The 19502-nt window shown below is 33.6% G+C and overlaps 1 protein-coding gene and 1 pseudogene across 1 annotated transcript; both read right to left on the bottom strand.

Moving 5' to 3' along the window:
- Nucleotides 1-7418: 7418 nt before the first annotated feature.
- On the bottom strand, nt 7419-12391 carry LOC112087746 (annotated as a pseudogene).
- Nucleotides 12392-14975: 2584 nt separating this feature from the next.
- Nucleotides 14976-18110, bottom strand: LOC112087745. Its single transcript, XM_024157616.1, has 9 exons — nt 18107-18110; nt 16545-16641; nt 16344-16468; nt 16169-16253; nt 15952-16081; nt 15776-15874; nt 15470-15520; nt 15189-15401; nt 14976-15096 (listed from the first exon to the last, which is right to left on the bottom strand). Exons 1-9 carry the CDS (start codon nt 18108-18110, stop codon nt 14998-15000), a joined length of 903 nt encoding a protein of 300 aa, XP_024013384.1. The 3' UTR covers nt 14976-14997.
- Between the last annotated feature and the right edge of the window lie 1392 nt (nt 18111-19502).

Below are 19502 nucleotides of genomic sequence, written 5' to 3'. Positions count from 1 at the left end.
GACTTTGTCGATAGATTTATTGACAATGTGGTAGATTTAATTCCTGAGTTGGTAGACTTATTTCCTTTGGTGGTAGATATATGTAACAAAATTTTTCATAACGTGACGGTAGATTTATTCCTTTTGTGGTAGATTATTTATGAAATTGGTAGAGTTATATCTAGTTGGTAGATTTTTCATTTTTGTGGCAGATTTTTATGTAATATGGTAGATTTAAATTCAAGTAAAAATTTGGTGATTACATTCTGTTAAGTGGTAGATTAACTATTACATGAGGTAGACTTATAAAAAGTTGGTAGATTTATTCGTTGGTTTGGTAGATTTTAAATCAATTGGTAGAGTTATTGCACATATGGTAGACTTCTATTGAGCATCATGTGGTAGATTAAATAATTTTGGTATTTGCTCAGATAACCTCAATCTGGTAGACTTATGCGGTGCTTGATGGTAGACTTATTTCTATGGTAGAGTTATTTACAATGCTTACGGTAGACTTAGTTAGACTTTTTTGGTAGACATTTGACTTTTTCGATTGAAATTAATTATTTGTCCTAAATGTATTCTGCAATCTACGAAAAAACTAGATGTGTGGTAAACTTTTTTAGGGTGTCGTACGTTAGACTAGTTCTGTACGTATGGTAGACTTGTTCCATGGTTAGTTTTGAGTTGGGTTTATTACCATTGACGTTTTCTTTTCATAAGTTTGATGAGATTATGAGGGTAAACTCTGATACGATCAGAGTTGTTTATTGGGACACAGATCACACTGAAAATGGTACATATATCACAGTTTTGCATGAGAAGGAGATAATTGACTAAAGGAACACTAATTCTACTTTAAGTAAACATAAAAATTGGGAATCATCTTAAGGAACATAAACTTCCATAAAAAAGGTACATAAAGTATTTAAGGAACATTAAAAAGGGAGATAACAACATTGAAAAGGGAGATGCCAACATTTCTTAGTACTTAAAAGAACATTAGTTCTACTTAAACATTGGGAACATTACTTCTACTTAAACATAGGGAAAATGACTTATACTTATCATATACGATATGGCAACATATTGAAGTCTGTCAAGCCTTTGTAAGTTCTTGTTATGCACCTCAAGTCTGTCTTCACCCGTTCCAATTCCTCTGTAATAGCCTTATCCTACCATTTTCAGATATGTTCTCGACTTTCCTACATACATCATGCCAGTTTAATGAATTTCATTCTAAACCTATCACACTAATTAACAAAAGGGTCTGTTAACAAAAATTATGACAATTTGCGGTCCTTCCGAAGAACTGTCGCTATAGCTGATCGGTATTGTATGTGTCCATAAAAAAATCGAAATCAACACAAATCAAATGGGAAAAAAATAAGAACTAACGGAGTAGATGATACAATAAGTCTACCATAAATACAATAAGTCTACCATAGATGAAAAAAAAAAAATTAGGGTTTGTGGCTGCCGTCGACAGCCGCGAGACCACCATTCAAAGAGGAAACATCAGCATTTTACTCGACCAACACCACACACTCACTCAGACTCAAACAGCTGCTCCCTAATATTGATGAATTTATGAACCTTGCAGTTATGATGAGCACTCTTCTTCCTCATAGGAGATCTACTTTCCGGGTACAATTGTTGGGGATAATCCTTCGCGCCTCTAGCAGAAGTCATATCTCAAAAATGGTTATATTATAGCAAAGCCGCCTCGTCCAAAAAAAAATATACCCAATTTATACAAATCTTACAAATCTACCAAAGACATAACCAAATCTACCAAACACGAAAGCAAATCTTAAAAACCTACCATAAAACTAAATACAAATCTACCAAAAACATAAAGAAATCGACCACATTCAATAACAAATCTACCAAAAACGAAAGGTAGTCTAGAAAACGTACCATGACTAGTACGATCATTTAAACCAAACCAACAAACATAAACAAATCTACCTAACCTAATATTTTCCAAACAAATCTACCATGATCCCAAACAAATCTACCATTTAACAAATTAAATCTACCATTTTTACAATAACTCCATAAAAAGTCTACCATACACATTTTCAAACTTAACCATGAAGATAAGAGATTACTCACGGATAAGAAATCCACCTAACATAATATTTTGAACTCAACCATTACGAAAAAATCTAAAAAAAGTCTACCATATACTCTTTTGAACTCAACCATTACGAAAAAAGATTACTCACCAGAAATTGTTTGCTCCCACCAAAAATCATTTCGGAATGACGGAAACCACCGAAATCAAAACTTTCCTGCAAAAAATAAGATTAGGGTTACAGTTTCGGAGGAAACAAAAAGAAATTATGGATTTTTGCTTCCGCCGTCAGCCGCAACACAGCCAAAATCGCCTCACACACGGCGGTAGCCGTCTAGGCCGAAAGTTACCTGGATTTGACCTGGAATCAATGAAAATCGATGAAAAAATGAGTAAATCGATGTGAATCAATGAAAACCGATGAAAAAACAAGAAAAACAATGTGAATCGATGAGATCTGATGATTCCGGTAGAGAGAAAAAAACGACTGATTCGAAACGGCGAGAGAGCCAAGATCTGGATGGTTCTGTGAAAAGAGAGAAGCTGCAAAGAGATAAAATGGGAGAAGGAGAAGCTGCGGCACAAAATCGCCTCTCCAGCAAAAAATTAGGGTTTTTCTTTAATCTGCAAATTATGTTTTTTTTTCTTTAAAGATATATGTATATTTGTTTGATTTTAATTATATTCGAAATTTTTTTTTATTAACTAAAATGGCATTTTTGTAATAATATTTAACATCTGGATAAAATGGTATAAGACCAACTTTATAAGGTTAGTCTAGTAAACTCTTCAATATGTTAGGTTAAATTTGTCATTTTATCAACCTTAAAGGCTAGTTTGAGGAATTTTCTCAAAAAATAAATCATGGAGCAAGGTTGATCATAAGTTTTTTAATGAAGACACATTTAGTTTAGTCAGAATAGTTCCCTACCATTATAATGATTTTTGAAGATTTCTAGCCAAATAAAAAAAAGTCCTATAGAAGTCCGTCTCTATAAGTTGCTATGGCAACAAAACTATCATGCCTTAACGCATCTGCAATTTTATCTGATACTTCGTGTGACATCGGCTTTATTAAGATATCTAAAAAAAGAGAAACAGATAGACATTGTGCTTCCGAGTATATGCTTTTGTGGGTGATGCATAACAAGCATATAGCAATGATGGAAGCTAAAATAAATTCTGGCCATTTAAGAGATTATTGGATTCACAATGAAGATTTTATGTGATTCAGAATTATATATATTCATAAATTTTGGTATTATCTGGTATAAGTCAGTTTGGAAAAATGAAAAAAGAAAAGTCAATTAGTTGGACAGTATCAAACAAATATCCAGAAAGTTGTTGATCCATTCAAGCCACCAAATTAATCAAAATTAATAATGGAAAGTTTTTAATTAAGTTATATATAATGGTATGTGAATTACTGAATCTATTTCTAATCTATTATATAAATGTTGGGTTGTGTCTCACAAACTTAACACATCAATTCTTCTTCTTATGACACATCAGCAATTTTAATTATATTTTTAGTTGTTATTTGTCTTCAAAAATCAATCATCAATTCATTGGTGACAGAGAATATGTAACGTTTTGAGAAGACCCTTTAAGTCTAATACCTACTCCTTTCTCGATACATTAAATTTCATAGAGTGGTCAACGTTATAAATGGAAACAATCATGACCTACTTATTTTCTCTTTTATCTAAGATATTTGTTTGGAATAAAGAGTTTGATACAAAAAAGAATGAGTAGATTTGAACTTCAAGATGGAAGAAGTCAAGACATTTGAAGAATTTGATGTTGGCAATGACGTCCAATGAGTACATAAACTATTTCTAATCTATTATACAAAAGTTGGGTTGTGTTTCACAAACTTGACACATTAGCTCTTCTCCTTATGACACATCAGCAATTTTAAATTGTATTTTTAGTGGCCATTTATCTTCAAAAATCGTAAAATCAATCCTAATTCATTGGTGACCGAGAATATTTAACGTTTTGAGAAGACCCTATAAATTCAATACCTACTCCTTTCTCGATGCATTAAATTTCACAGAATGGTCAACGTTATAAGTGAAAACAATCATGACCTATTTATTTTCTCTGTTATCTAAGATATTTGTTTGGAATTAAGAGTTTGATACAGAAAAAAGGGTAGATGTGAACTTCAAAGATGGAAGAAGTCCAGACATTTGAAGAATTTGATGTTGGCAATGACGTCCGGTGAGTACATAAACGAGCACAGAAATTAACCAAAGGCAAAAAATATCAAGAAAGAGGTGGTCAATAGTTGCTAAAAGTGTGATTCTCTTTGTCTTCTAGCTTCTACTTAAATCACTCCCATGCACTTTTTCTCAGATTTCATTCCCTACAATTCCAATAGGTTTTAAGATGATGTTGTTTTATGCAATGAGATACTGATTCACTCTTTTTCCCATGTAAAGGTTGTAATTCAAACAGATGACCACAATTTAGCTATTCTTTCATCACACCCTTATTACATAGGTCAAGCATGTAGGGATCTAACTATTCCTCCAAATTAATCCCAAAAATTTGAGATAAACATACACTTGTCGAAATAATTCTCCTAAAAAAGTGTGATTCATCTCCCTATAAATCAACTAATGTATCTCTCCTTATATACAAGTTATCTAAGTTAGATTACTAAACCAAACAAAAAAAACAGAGAAAAGAAGGGGAGCAGTAAGAGGCCAAGAGAGTGAAGAGGAGAAACAAGGAAACAAAAAAGAAGAAGAAAAAAGGAGTCGTGAAAGGAAGAATAAGTGAGAAGAGAGGAGATGTGTGAGGAGGAACCAAGGAAGAAGAGAAAGAAAGGAGAAAAGAGAGAGAGGAGGAGATTAATGAATGCAAAGAGAAAGAGAGGAAGCAGAAACAACACATAAACAAGCAAAAGGATAATAAGTGTCAAAAAATCAGAATCGGAGGCCAAAAAGGTTTCAGAGAAGGAATGGACCATCACCACCGCAAAGGATAAGAGTTGATAACGGAAGATCTGTCTGTGGAAGTAAGGAAAAGAAGAAGTAAAGCAGATCGGAGTGGGTATAAAATACGATGTCAATTACTAGCTCAATAGAGAATCAAAGATGGCCTATAAAAGCTTTCGACAATTGATCCATTCATGGAGACCGCCAATGAGAGTCAATTTGGAGGCTTCTCATTACTTTTTTTCAGATCACCTGATTTTGTATTTGGTTTGTTTTTGTATTTCTTGCTTGGTCTGGTAGATCTTCACTTGGCGAGTGGTGGAGCAACTGCATACTTTATGACACGAAATCAAAAAATATTGTATCACTTTATTTTTGATTATGTTTAGTATATAGTAGTTGATCAATAAGTAGTTTTTATCATAATTTACTAAAGTTCATTTGTTTTTTCATGATGTAAAGTTTTTGTTTTTGGATAAGTATGAAAATTTGTTTTAGGGAACTGATTGTTCAAATAATAATAAAAAATCTACTAAATCCTTTTAGTATATTATTAGTAGATTTTTCATCTAAATTCTTATGACCTGCTAAACGGAGCTAAATGTATTTTCCCATGTTCGAAAAAAAAATTGTTGAAATGTTGGTACCAAACCATGTAGAAGCTAAGTGGAACAGAGGAAGGAGTGAATAGTAAAATATTGTCGCTTGAAAATTCTATAAGAGTGTATGTACGATGTTTAGACAAATTGGATTAGCATTGTGTTTTGGTGATTTCACTGGCAACTGTTACTGTATAATTAGGTTTTTGAGAAAACTAAAAATTCAACATAGTAGAGTTTCAAAGTGGGTTTAGAGATTAACATATATCCTAATGTTACAACAATTATTTCTAACGATATAAAACAAATAAAATCTATATGATTATGGTTAACAGAGAGCTAGAAAGTTTTCATTGGAGTTGAGAGAGGTGAGCATAATATAATATAGTCTAAAATACATCAATAGGATTAAATTATAGATTTTTAGAATATTTTAGTATTAAAAAAGAAAACACAGAAATTTATCAATTTTCAGTTAAGAATAATCAATAGATTTTTGCATGGTATAATAAGTCACTATTTTATAATAAAAAAATGTATTACAAAAAATCATGTGTGTATACGCAGGTATCTATCTAATTAAATTTTGAAATTTGGGTATGTCAATGTCTGTGAATAAAAAGTCATCGATAAATAAAACAAATCAGAGATCAAGGTTGATCACAAGTTTTTTTAATGAATACACATTTGTTTTGGTGGGACTACTAAAATTGTCTAGTTCCGTACCATTGTGATGATATTCCGAAAATTTCTGGCCAAACAAAATCAGCTCTAAAGAAGTTGAGTTACATTGGTTCTGTCTCCATCAGTTGCTATGGCAATAAGACTGCCTGCCTTAATGCATCTGCAATTTTTTGGATACTTCAGACGATATCGGCTTTGTTAAGATCTCTATAAAGAAGAGAAACAGATAGACATTGTGTTTCTGGGTATATGCTTTAGCGGCATAGCGGGTGATAGATAATATCATAATAGGCATATAGCAATGATGGAAGGTAAAATCAATATAATTATGGTCATAAGAGATTATTGGAATCGCAGTGAAGTTGTAATACGGTTCAGAATTATATATACTCAAATTTTAACATACTAGGTAGCGCGGAGGAAATTTTTTCATCTTTATTTAAATAAACTAAATTATTGTAAAAATTGTTATTTTGTAGAAACAATTATTGGTATAAAGTTTACGTTAATAAAAAATGTTAACTGAATTTTTAAAAATGAATTAATCCATATATAAAGTCATTTATATTTTTTTGGTATGGATTATAAAAATAACTTAATTCGTATATCAGATTATTTTTACCAAAAAAAGAGATTGTAAGATCACATAAAACATACATAAAAAGTTTTCAGGGCTGGTTCATCATTGATTAAAAAACTGATATCATCCATCTGATGGTTGTGGGCTTACATTGAACTCTATCGTTAGTTTTCTCTTATATATTTATATATTATCATATCTGATTATATGACAAATTCAATGGCATATAACATCAAAACTTGAATTAAGACACTCTAAATGCTTGTCATATCCGAAGGTTTGAATAAAATCCAAAATAAAATAGCAAAGGTTGCATACTTAACGCAATACAATATTCTATAAATATATTGCCAAGTTAATTCTTAGCGGTGAAATAATGTAAAAATGTTTATCTCTTGAAGCAAAAATGTGAGTTTCATTGTCCTCTAACGAATTAGCACTTCGGTACCTGCAACCACAAATCTCATACCCCCATTCATAGTATTAGCAATCATATGTCATGATATTAAAAAAACGAATTATAGAGATTGAAAATTACCTTCTTGACATCAGATTTCTTCCACACACTTCTTGTCCAAGTTCTGAAACACCTCTTTGAACACTACATTCATCGTTTTTCTTTGAGGTTTTCCTTCTTTGTCTACAATAAGCACTTTCAATCCCTTTTTTGAAGTGATCCTAGATAATGCCACATATAGTTGCCCGTGAGAAAAAACTGGTCTAGGCAAAAAGAGCCCCACTTCCTTAAGTGATTGTCCATGACTCTTGTTAATAGTCATAGCAAAAGCAACAGATAGTGGGAATTGTCTACGCTTCATTTTGAAAGGCAAGTTGTTGTCTGATGGCGTTATCACAACCTTCGGAATCAAGACTATATCACCAACTCTGTCTCCCGTGATAACAGTTGCTTGTAAAACATGATTTGCCATCTGTGTAATCTGTAATCTTGTTCCATTGCATAACCCTCCTTTAGGATCTAAGTTTCTGAGCAACATAACAGGAGTACCGATTTTGAGACGTAGACTATGCTTTGGTAATCCAGAAACCCTAATACTGTTCAAGAAATCAGGTGTGAAGACATGATTTTTTGTTGATGCTATATCTGTTGGATCTATACTATCAGCACTTAGATAGACCGTTTCTTCACCTGTGAAGTAATAAAAAAAAGAGTCAGCCTCATATAGTAGAGGTTAATATTATAGAAAACTAAGTTAAAGTTTTGAAATGTCACTTAGGTAGAACGTTTTCTCACTTGTTTCTAAAAAAATAAGTCAGTAACATAAACTAAAGGTTAATATCAACGAAAGTAAGTTGAAGTTTAGAAATGTTTATTTACCAGGTAGTTTTTGAAGCATATAGTCATTTATCAAATCGACATCATCATTTGTTGGACATGAAATTGCTCTCTCTTGAAAGAACTTAGGATCATTCTTCTCTTGCAGCCAATTCTTAGGATCTCCATAAACTTCCCTGCTTATAACTTCAATAGGATCATCAGACTCTGTGATTAGAAATTCTTCAGGAATATCGATTAAAGCTTCATCGTCATTAGGCTCTGCAATCTTTCCGTCACCAACATCTAATATCCACTCAGAGGATCCTTGATTTCTTTTGCCTCATCAGCATTCAAATTATTAGACAAAAGCGGCATATTCTTTGTTAACTTAAGCACTTTGCAGTCATCCCACAGGTAAGATGAATTCAATGCCACAAAAACATTTTCTTCCCTACCAGCACCCTTGATCACAGGGAGTACTTGTCTAAAATCACCACCGAATATCACAACTTTTCCACCGAAAGGCTTGTTCTCTACATTTCCAAGAATATCGTTTAAACTTCTATCCAAAGATTCAAAGCAGTGCTTGCTTATCATAGGCGCTTCATCCCATATTATTAATGATGCTGCTTTCACTAAATTAGCAAGATCAGAGCCATGTGTCATTGAACAGAACATAGATGGATCAGGATTTATAGGAATCCCAAATCTAGAGTGAGCAGTCCTACCACCTTCTAATAACAAAGAAGCAATCCCGCTAGACGCAACATTAAGTACAATTTCTCCTCTATATCTAATGGCAGCAGAAAGCGTTTTCCACATAAAAGTTTTTCCAGTTCCTCCAAATCCATAAACAAAAAAAACACCTCCTGTACCATTTAATACTGCCCCAGTGATCTCATCGTATATTCCCTTTTGCTCATCTGTTAGCATCTTTATCCACTCATCATGTTTTTCTTTCAAGTAATCACGGTCATAGCTCTTTTCGTCTGAGATAAAACGATTGGAATGATCAATACCTTCTCTAGATGGCTGAGGCATTGATTCAAATATTTTAAGAGAGCTTCCATTACGCAACAACATCTCTTCTATGATTCTATCTCTTGCAGAGCATAATTTCTTTTATCCTCGTCAGTTAAATTGAGATCTGCAATTAATAACAAAATGGAATACATTAATATACTAAAACAAATGCATGCACGTGACATAGTAGGCAAATGTTTTTAAAAATTCAGGTTATTCAAAAGCATGTAATACAGATTAATAAAACCAATTTCACGTAATTCAAAAGCATATAATACAGATAAATAATAATGTAGTCAAATTTCACAGCTGATGATATAGTAAACCCATTTCTCACGTAATTCAAAAGTATACAATACAGATTTCCGTATTTAGGATTCTGACCTGGATTATTATTTTCTTTTCTCTTTTTGTGCTCAATATCCTCTGATAGAATCTTCCAAGTTTGTTCCCAAACTATTTCTGGCATTGTTAGAGAACCCGAAAGAAGCATATTAGCGAAAAGGTTACGCAGATGGTCTCCAAAGCACCATAAGCTTGCAGACACAATACTATCAACGTAGACCTGATCATCTTCTAGAAGACGACGTGCAAAACATGCTTCTTTAAACGATGGATAAACAACACCATTGTATTCTCTTATATCTTCAAAGCAGGTAGGACCTGTGACTATGTTTAGCAAGACTCGAAGATAATATCCGTCTTCAAATTTACGTGGTACGTAGTTAATCCTGCCAATAGCAAACCTCTTCCTCTCCCTTCGCTTAAACTCCTTCTCTTTCCCATTCCAAGTATAGTAGTTTGGTATTTGTGGATAAGTGAGCGTCCTAGCAAATGAATCCTTCTTATTCAATTCCATCCAAGCCAAGAACTGTGTATTTTCAATAGATTTCCGGTTCAAACAGTTTCCACATCGTCATCATCCTTGAAAAAAAGTATTTGCTTCCCTGGTAAGTGGAAAGAAAGCTTCTCAACTGGGGTTGTTCGAAACGTTAATGGGTACTTGAAAATCCTGTACACAGCTTCAATTGCTGATACGTACCTACAAAATTTAAGATTTGAAACAAATATATTTTTTGTTAGTAAATTTAGAGGCAGAAATTATTTATACGGATCAGAATGGAACAAACCTGCAATCGAAATAGTCTTTGATTTCATTCTTTTGTTTTTCCTTATCATTTGCATCTTCAATCCCTTTTTGTCTTACTTGACTCGTGTTTCTCGGCTCAACAACGACTGAAAGATAATCTGGTCCTTTGTTAATATACTTAAATAAGTATTTAATCGAACCAGATTGGTTACACCATTCCACATTGATGTGAGCCTTGTAACGAACGGAGAGCTTCTTGTTATAGGGGACAACATATCTATTATCACACTTCACCATTTTTCTCAACAAAGCAAGTAGTTCGACGCCTTCTGTAAGCTGGATATCCACCTTTGTCAACTGAGGTTATATCAACAAAAGGCTTCGGGTAAAATTTAGAACATTTTCCATCCACCATACATGGAGAATTTGGATTAGCCGCACCACATGGTCCATGGATCATACAATCTTTAACCACTTCGTAAAGTTCTGGCTCTTTCCGTTTATCTGGAATCTCAGCGCAAATTATCTTATTGATATCATCAGCGGTGGGAAACTTACAGCTAGAATGCATGAATAGCAAGATATGAGCATGTGGAAGACCTTGTTTTTGAAATTCAACTGTATACATAGCTGATTACATAAAAAAACACACAATTAATTATGAATAACTTTAAAAGTTCACCAGAAAAAGAATAAAACTAGATATATTAATCTACGAACCTGAAACAGTCTTTCCAAAAAAAATTTTCTCGGTTAAATCCTTCATGAGCGAGTCTAGCTTCATCTTGAATATTCGACATATAATGTCAGGTCTATCTTCGGACTTTAAATTGCGCTTTTGGAGATATCTAGTTATCTCAGACCACTTTGGATTACATGTAAAAGTGATGAATAGGTCTGGAAAACCAAATTGCTTACATGTAGCCATTGCATCATAATAACTCTGCTGCATATACCTTGGTCCATAAGAGAAAGAAGCTGGAATAAGAAAACGTTTCCCTTGCTCGCTCATATTGGTGTTTCCATTCATTGATGCTTCCTTAAGAGAATCGTAAGTCCCAGATCGCAAATTGGACTGGTTATATTTAATGTAGGAAAGTCTGTTAGTTTCCATCATAGTGTAAGCGTCGACCAAGAATTGCTGGAATAGACGCTTAGAACGAAGAAGTGTATGACACTCGTTTTCTCTCTCTTGAATGCGAAATGCAAAAAACTGTCTCATACTTATCTTCTTATTCTTCTTCTTGGCTTTCAGCCCTGTAAATCCTTTTTCAATGCCAACTCTAAAACCATCTTCTCCATAAGGAAAGAGTAAAGGATATTGTAGTGCCAAATAAGAGGGATGTATTTCACTAATCCTCTGTAGCTTTCCAGACCTCTCTTCAAGAATAATATCACGCTTTGGCATGTCAGGATGAAAATCACCTGGGATCAGTGCAGCAACCTCAGATGCTGTGGGCATGCTATAAGTCCTTCCATCTTTCCCTTTGCGATCACTAATAATCCTCATTTTGAACGTATCATTTTCGTTTTCCTTAGACTCAAATCTGTCTCTGGCTGACCTAAATGTCTCAACATATGGGTTCACGGCATCCAGCATTTTGATGATGGCTTCAATGATTTCCTTCTTCAGTTTTCTTTTCCCAGCAACTTCCTTATTATTCTTGCCCTTGCTACAATGATGCATAATAGGTTAGTTTATACACAGTTTTAAAACGAAATAAGAGGCAAATAAATATTGAATACCTTAGAATTGTTTGTCTATTGTCGGCTTCATTTTTAGTATCGACAATGTAAAGTTGGGAAAACTTTGGATAATCCCCATCTTCTGGCGTCATACTACCCATCAAATGATAGTTTGCTCCTTGTATTTGAAACATTTGCGGGCCACGTCCTTTAGCCCTAGAACGTTCTACTTTCCCTCCAAGAGAAGTAAATGCAAATATCATATTGTAAATCCTTATATTCTCTCGAAAATGTTTGCTAAGATCATCATCATTGTTCAGCAATTTCTGCAACAGATCTGGTGCCGTTTTTAGAAATGGCAATTTGATAGTTCCTTGTAAGCAACACAGTGTGAATATTGGGTTTCTTGAATTTATGTTCTTGTTAATGCGTTCATCGTACCACATAATAGCACCACAGTTGTCGCACATGTAATCAGGATCACCTTGATCATGATAATCTGCAAATAATATCCCCAGTTGTTAATTTGTTCTTGTTTGATGAAATATATGTTACGTAAAGTAAAATTTAATTTGTTAGGCTACCATACCACTTTTTCTTGTTGATGCTTGTGCAGTAGATATATCAGAACCACCAAAAACCTTTTTAAAACTTTTCTCCAACATTTGAAGGATATCAAATTTTGTCCTCGCTTCAGTTGTAAGACCAGGATCTTCATCATCATAGGACTTCTCAGAAGAGGTATCTTCTTCGCCGCTAACACAGTCATAAATCTGGTCGTACAACTCTTCATTGTTTGCAACATGAAGAAAATTTGTTAGATTATCTTATTACGTTGAATGGTGAACATTAAGTAACGGAAAAATACAACTTGAGTAAGTGACTACCTTCTGATTCATCAAACCATTCGGACTCATCAAGACATTCTGAGTTCTCTGAATCTTGGTCAAAGTCTAATGTCTTATTCAAGCTATCACCTTCATTTCTTATTCTTTTTTGTTGTGTGAATTTGTCCCCAACAGAACCTAAATAGTTGGATTACAATAATACTTATTGTAAATAGTTATCTTAGAAATGAGTTGACAACTGGCTACTTAATATGATTATTAAAACACAAAGTACTTACCAAATGAAGGTTGTGTTTTGATTAGCATATCAGTACCAAATTTCCTTTTGGTACCTGCAGGTACAAATAACGTATTAAGTTGATCTACCAAACATTTGGTTGAGTAATGATTGTTTATACAAAGAATGATATTTAATCTTTCCGCACCTGATAGTTTTGTTTTGGTCCGCATCAATTCAGTAGGTATGATTCTACTTTTTTCCAGAACAATATCAGCATTGGTTCTCAGAGATATAGATTTGCTGAATTGGGATGATGTCGGTCTAGGGAAAATGTTCTCAGAGGCTGGTAAAGAGTACAATATAGGAAGTTAATAATTGAATGATTAAAAACGCACCTAAATCTGTGCGTCAAATTATTCTAATCATATATGTGATTAATGAATAATGTGAGTTCACAAATAGTAAAATATAAGCATGCAACCATAAACTGTACTTACATAAAGCATGTGATTTAGTTTGAGTCCTTCTGAGATTGGATAATGCATCATCGATGGTCAGATTATTATTATTCATTCCTGAAAAATCAGACCACTTGAATTTTAAAAATGGAAATCATTTCAATTCATCCCGCGTATATACGATGTCATGACAATGACTAATATGATTTATATTTAAACTTGTAGAGTTTCTTACCAGTCAAACATTTCTTGTTTTCGATAGCTGATGGTACAGGACTATCTGCAGTCTGTGATTGTCCTCTTGTTTGGCCATGCAAGTTAGTAATATCTTGAAGAACTCTATTAAATACCGATTTGAGACTGACGGCATTAGACCTATTGGTGCACCTAATCTTCTCCCGTTGAGACATGCTGTTTTCTGATATCGTAGTAGGTACAGGTTGTTTTCTTTTCTTACTTTGTGGTGGATGACTCATTCCTTTGCCAATTTCATCGTCTTTGTTATGCATCCTACATAATATAGAATGATTTCGTAGATGAAGTTAATTTAAACTGCTAAACCCTGTAACTTAAACAATGATCAAATGTAGAGATCTGAATAACTTACATTCACCCTAATCTGTTATTGCTTTATTAGGGTTATTGAGCCACAAAGCGATATAGTATTGTTTTTTTTGAGAAAGTGGACAATAGGTGTTTGTTTTCCATTGTGCGGTGACAATAGAGAGTTGGTGAATCAAAGATATGGAATAAAAATATATGTAATTAATATGAATAAGATAGCCAAATATATTGAAAATATTTACAATAGTACTGATTTCCTAAATAGAATGTTTATTTAGTTTGATTATTTATTGGGAGAGACTTTATGCTAAATCTGTATTATTTATAAGGTAAAATCTTTATACTAAATCTGCATAGAGATTAGTCAGCGGAATACGTTGACTATACACAGTGCAGTGTAATTAAATCTCTGTGAATTAGGTCAGTTAGATATTCTTTTGCTCAAACGACACTTAGTCAATCATCGTTTAATTTTTATTGCTGTTAATTAATTGATCTTAAGAATTTATATCGTTTATCAATCTTAAAAAGTGTAACTATCAAAACGTTATAGAATATTCAAACAATTAAGGAATGAAGATTAAAGATAACGTTAAGGAAAATAATGAAATAATATAGTGGTTGCCACAAAAAGAAAAAGACAACATTAGTCTTCGATAATATAGAGAAGGAAAACATTAGTTCAATAATATAGAGATTGCAAAAACAAAAACCAAAAAGAAAAGAAGTTGTTTCTAATGAATCACTTTTTTTCCTTTCCCATCATTAGTCTTCCCACGCATAGCCTCAATGCGGGTTAATCTTCTCAACCTTAATGTTCTCCAGTTTAATTGACTTGATGCACTGCTTCTTCGTAATGGAAGATTGATCTTCCAGAAGATCACTATTTTCCTCGTTTTTTCTCTTCGAAGTTGGAGTAGTGAAACTTGTCACGCCTGATGCTGAGTTTTCTTTGCTGTAAGTTAGACATGGCACGTTGGATTCTGAGTTGTCTTTACTATTTGTGAAACTTGGCAACCCAGATTCGAGCTTTCTTTGCTATCAGTGAGCATGAGTGTAACCTAAGAAATATAATATAAGACAATTAGATTATACGCTGCTCGAATTTTTTTTTTTTTTTTTAAATCACATAAGCTTGAAAATAGTCTCGTACCTGGTCACCAGAAATGATTTTCGAGGGGGTTACTGAAAGCTCTAAAGCTTCAACAGTTTCATCTTCCTCCATTTCGCTGTCTGATAATACCTTGCCAACCTTATAGGTATTGTGGTCATTATCGAGGTTATCTTTCTCCACACAAATCCCAAATCCAAATGTTTTTCCAATTATGTTTTTGATTGCATCAGGCACGTTAGTTGGATCTTCAATCTATTTAAGAAGGAAACATGTTAGTTTTTTTAAGCAAAACGTTTTTTGTTTTTGGAATGATTTTGTACCTCATCGAATGATCCATCGAGTAGTTCAGAGACAGGCTTCTCAATTATTTCCTCCGCAAGCCCCCCCAAATAGCAAGCACTTCATCTCATTTGTGTGATCCATAACTTTCACATGAAGCTTATATCTATTGAGACATTAACAAAAAATATGAAGAACGTGTAACCTCATTAAAGAGTAGAAAAGCTTATTAAAAAATCAAGAAGATTGTAGATATACTTTGCTTCAACATTGGTGACACTTGTTTTGCAATGGTCACACCAGAATTTAGGTTTCTGTGTTACCCCCAAATCTTTTATTGTTCGCACCTTTCTAACTATTTTATTGCACTTACGACAACCAAAATAGTACCATGCCCAGTCCGTATCAATAGCCAAGATTGTGCACATGAGCTTTGCTTTCCCAACCTTTAAGTTAAAATTTTAATCATTAGTAACCCGAGTTGTAACATGTTATGCATAGTTAGATAAAAAACATCACAAACCTCTGAAGAATCAAGGAGTTGAGCAATTGTTTTTCGGGGAAAACGCTTCCAATCCTCTGTAGCTTTGGGTACATACAAAGATTTGGGCTTACTTTCCAGGATAGTGAGGGCAAGACCATCTTGTGGTAACCTAAATTTACACACAAAAACAGTATTTAAATTAACATTGAAAATAAGTATTTTTTTTTTTAAAGCGAAAATTGTATACTTGACTTACGACTTCTTAAACTTGGCAATTTCAGGATCTTCAGGATTTATCAGAACTTGAGTAGCGTCAAAGGCATTTGAGATATACATCGTTTCTGATTCATAGAAGTGAGTAAGATTTGATAGTAACAAAAGTTAAATTTAGGATGTAGTATGAGAAGAAGTAATTATATAAAGTCGTTTACCTCTGAACTCTTTGATTTTTGCAAAGCGGATCAGGCATATGACCATCTCTCCATTGGCGTTTTCAGAAGCTTCATAAACTTTTTCAGCAAATGATCCCCACAAAGTACAACCAAGGCGTTCATCACTACATTGTTGAAACAGGTAAAATTAGTATGTTCTCGTAAGAAGATAAAAATTTGTTTTAAGAATAAAAGACAAACTTCTCATCTCTCAATTCAAATTCAAGCTTCTTTGTTGGTTTGTTTGCGGCTTCAAGTGTTTCCATCTTGCCAACGTTAACAACATGACCAACAATATCTAGGTAAAACAAAAAGACATAAAATTTAGTTCATCATCTATAATATCGCTTTTCTAGAAGAAATAAATTATTTCTTTGTGTAACTTGGTTGTTTATAGCCTCTAAGCTTGAATATGGGAACAAATTTTATTCTTTCGATATATTACAATATATGTGATGTACCGATTATAATACATTTGCCATTGCTTCGTTTAACTTTGTTGTTGAATATGGGAAGAAATTTAATTATTTCATATTTGGTGCAATATTTGGTGTACCTACACAAGAAATCTCCCATTAAATGAAAGAATGTTTACATAAAAGAATAATAATTGCAATGACACGAAATATCTTGAATAAGTTAATTACTGTATTAATGCAAAAATTTATTACGAAAATTTAGGAAATGTCTTGAACTCTATTTACGTAAAGTTGCTATGTTACCAGAAAATTTGGGCCATGACTGAAACAAAGTTTACGTTAATTTTTTTTAGAAAGAATTAAAAATATAAGACAAAAAAATACTACTATTGTCCCCTTAATCTTTTAATTTAGAGAATTGTCCCATTAATCCTTCTACAACTTATTTATCCTCTTCTACCCTTAAAATTGAAATTACCCAATATAATAAAAACTGTAATATTTATTTTAATCAGATAAACTTTTTAACAAAAAAGTTAAAAAAAAATTTACATCTCTCTTGTAGAATCCGCCTCCTACAAACTTTAGGAGTCGACGAAGAAAAAAAAAAAACTTTCCCCGCTGACTTCTTCTCCTCCGGTGTACTCTCCGGTGGACCTTCACTCGGGTAAGTCGCCTCTTCCTCCTTATTTGCAATTTCGTTTTAATAGATTGGGATGTTAGGGTTTGTTTAATCCCAAATCGATTTGGGTTTTCTGTGTATAGGGATAGTGATTCTCGGGTTTAGAGAACAGATTGTCAATAGCTTCTCTCGCTAAATTTTTCTTGAATCAACCCAAATTTAACTTTTTCTTTTCTCTGCTGCATGCAATAGCTTCTCTCGCTAAGAGGAATAAGTGAGTCAAGCAAGTGCTGTGTGGACAGATTGTCAATCTCTCTCTCGCTGGAATATTTTTTTAAACCTCTTTTCAGGTACTTGTTCCTTCTTTTCCAGATTGGTGATTTCTCTCTTCTTTCAAAGGCTCTTTATTTGCATTTGATTTCTGATTAATTTGAGGAATCATGTGCTGGGTTGCTCGAGCTTCGTTGAGTCTTGGGTTTCTCAAATAAGACTTCCTCTTAACTTATGTGTTCAATTACGGTTATAATCCAAGTCAAAGATGTGTTCTTTTGTTGACAGTGTTCTATTGCGAAATTGGGTTTTTAATTGTTTTCTTCTTCTCTTTGTTAGCTTCCCATGATTTGTTGTTATTCAATTTCGAATTTTACATGGGAGATTAGAGCTTATGTTAAGATGTTCTGGGTGTGTGTGTGTCTATTAATCTAACAAACTCAAGAATTTACCCATGTTATGTTTGTAAATTTGAGCCAAAAGAGAAAAAAGAGATTTGAGTTTGTGAAAACAGAGTGAGAAAGTGTGTGCGCTAGGGAGAGATAGAGGCTGAAGTGTATTTATGGTCTGAATTTATAGTTACAAATTGTTTTTGCTCTGTGATTTGGTGAAGAATTAGATGGATTAGACTTTAGGAAATTTTACTAGATTATGGTATTGCTTGGGTTTCTACAATGAGAAGTTTATACATGTTCGTCTCTGGAATTTTGGTGGAATTAGGAATTTTCGACTTAATGGACAAGCTTTGCATCATCGAAATTTTCCAGTTCGTTGGTCTTCTATATTGTAAATCAGTTACGTTTGTTTAAATCTAGAGGTTAAATAATTGTACAAGTGCCTTGTTACTACTGTTCTGATTGTTTTGTGGAATGCTGCTACTTATCTTCATTTTGGGTGCCTAGTTTTCTTTAAAATCTGAATTTGGTTCTGCTATTTTGGGTGCCAAAATCGAATAGAAGTTGAAGCAGCCTATTATTTAAGAATCTCTCATAAACGTGTCTGAATCTTGGATGATATTCCTCTTTCAAGTGCAGTTAAGTAGTGTTTTTTGTTTCCTTGTCCATGGAATTTCGTGGTTTGGGTTTTTCTCATGATGAAAAGCGTTGAACATAGTTAATTACCTTTTTTATCATTGTCTTTGATTGCTACTCATTAATCTCGTTTATGTGATGTTTTATGTATGAAGATAGCTACTCATTTCCTTAATCTTTTATTTCTTATTCGCAGGATTGGATATGGACTTGCCTAAACGATTTTTTACGCCAGGAAGTGTACCGGAAATTGATAAAACTAACAACCACTGCACATTGTCGATTTTTGGCCTCGTTAAGCAGTACCTGGAAGCAGAGTATAAGATAGTTTTGCAAGATCCAGTTTTTGGGTCGATTGTGAAGATGCATGAGAATGGTCTTGGGTATTCGGCGAGGCTGATCCACAGCATTCTCGGCAAACAGCTTATGACAGACAAGAAGCACGAACTGTGGTTCATTTTCGGACAGCGACCTCTTCGATTTTCCATGCAAGAGTATTATGCAGTTACTGGTTTCATGTTCCGGGAGACGAATAACGAGAACTGGGAAACCTGGGAGAAAGACGGTGGATTCTGGAGCAATCTGTTGGAGAGTAATGCAGGAATAACCCTGAAAATGATAAAGGATGTTCACATAAAGTCTGCTAACAAATGGAGTCGCGAGGATAGGTTGAGGTTGGTCTACGTGTGTATTATTGCGGGTTTGGTTATTGGCGCAGAGTATTTACGTTCGTATCCCGCGCAAATACATTATGTGGTGATGGGATTTGAGAGGCTGCATAGATACTCATGGGGTCTACGTCATTCGACTTTTCTGG

This window comes from Eutrema salsugineum, unplaced genomic scaffold (assembly GCF_000478725.1).
Source record: "Eutrema salsugineum unplaced genomic scaffold, Eutsalg1_0 scaffold_16, whole genome shotgun sequence".
Lineage (NCBI taxonomy): Eukaryota > Viridiplantae > Streptophyta > Magnoliopsida > Brassicales > Brassicaceae > Eutrema > Eutrema salsugineum.
Note: the sequence above shows the minus strand (reverse complement) of the source record. Positions and strands in the feature narration are given on the sequence as shown.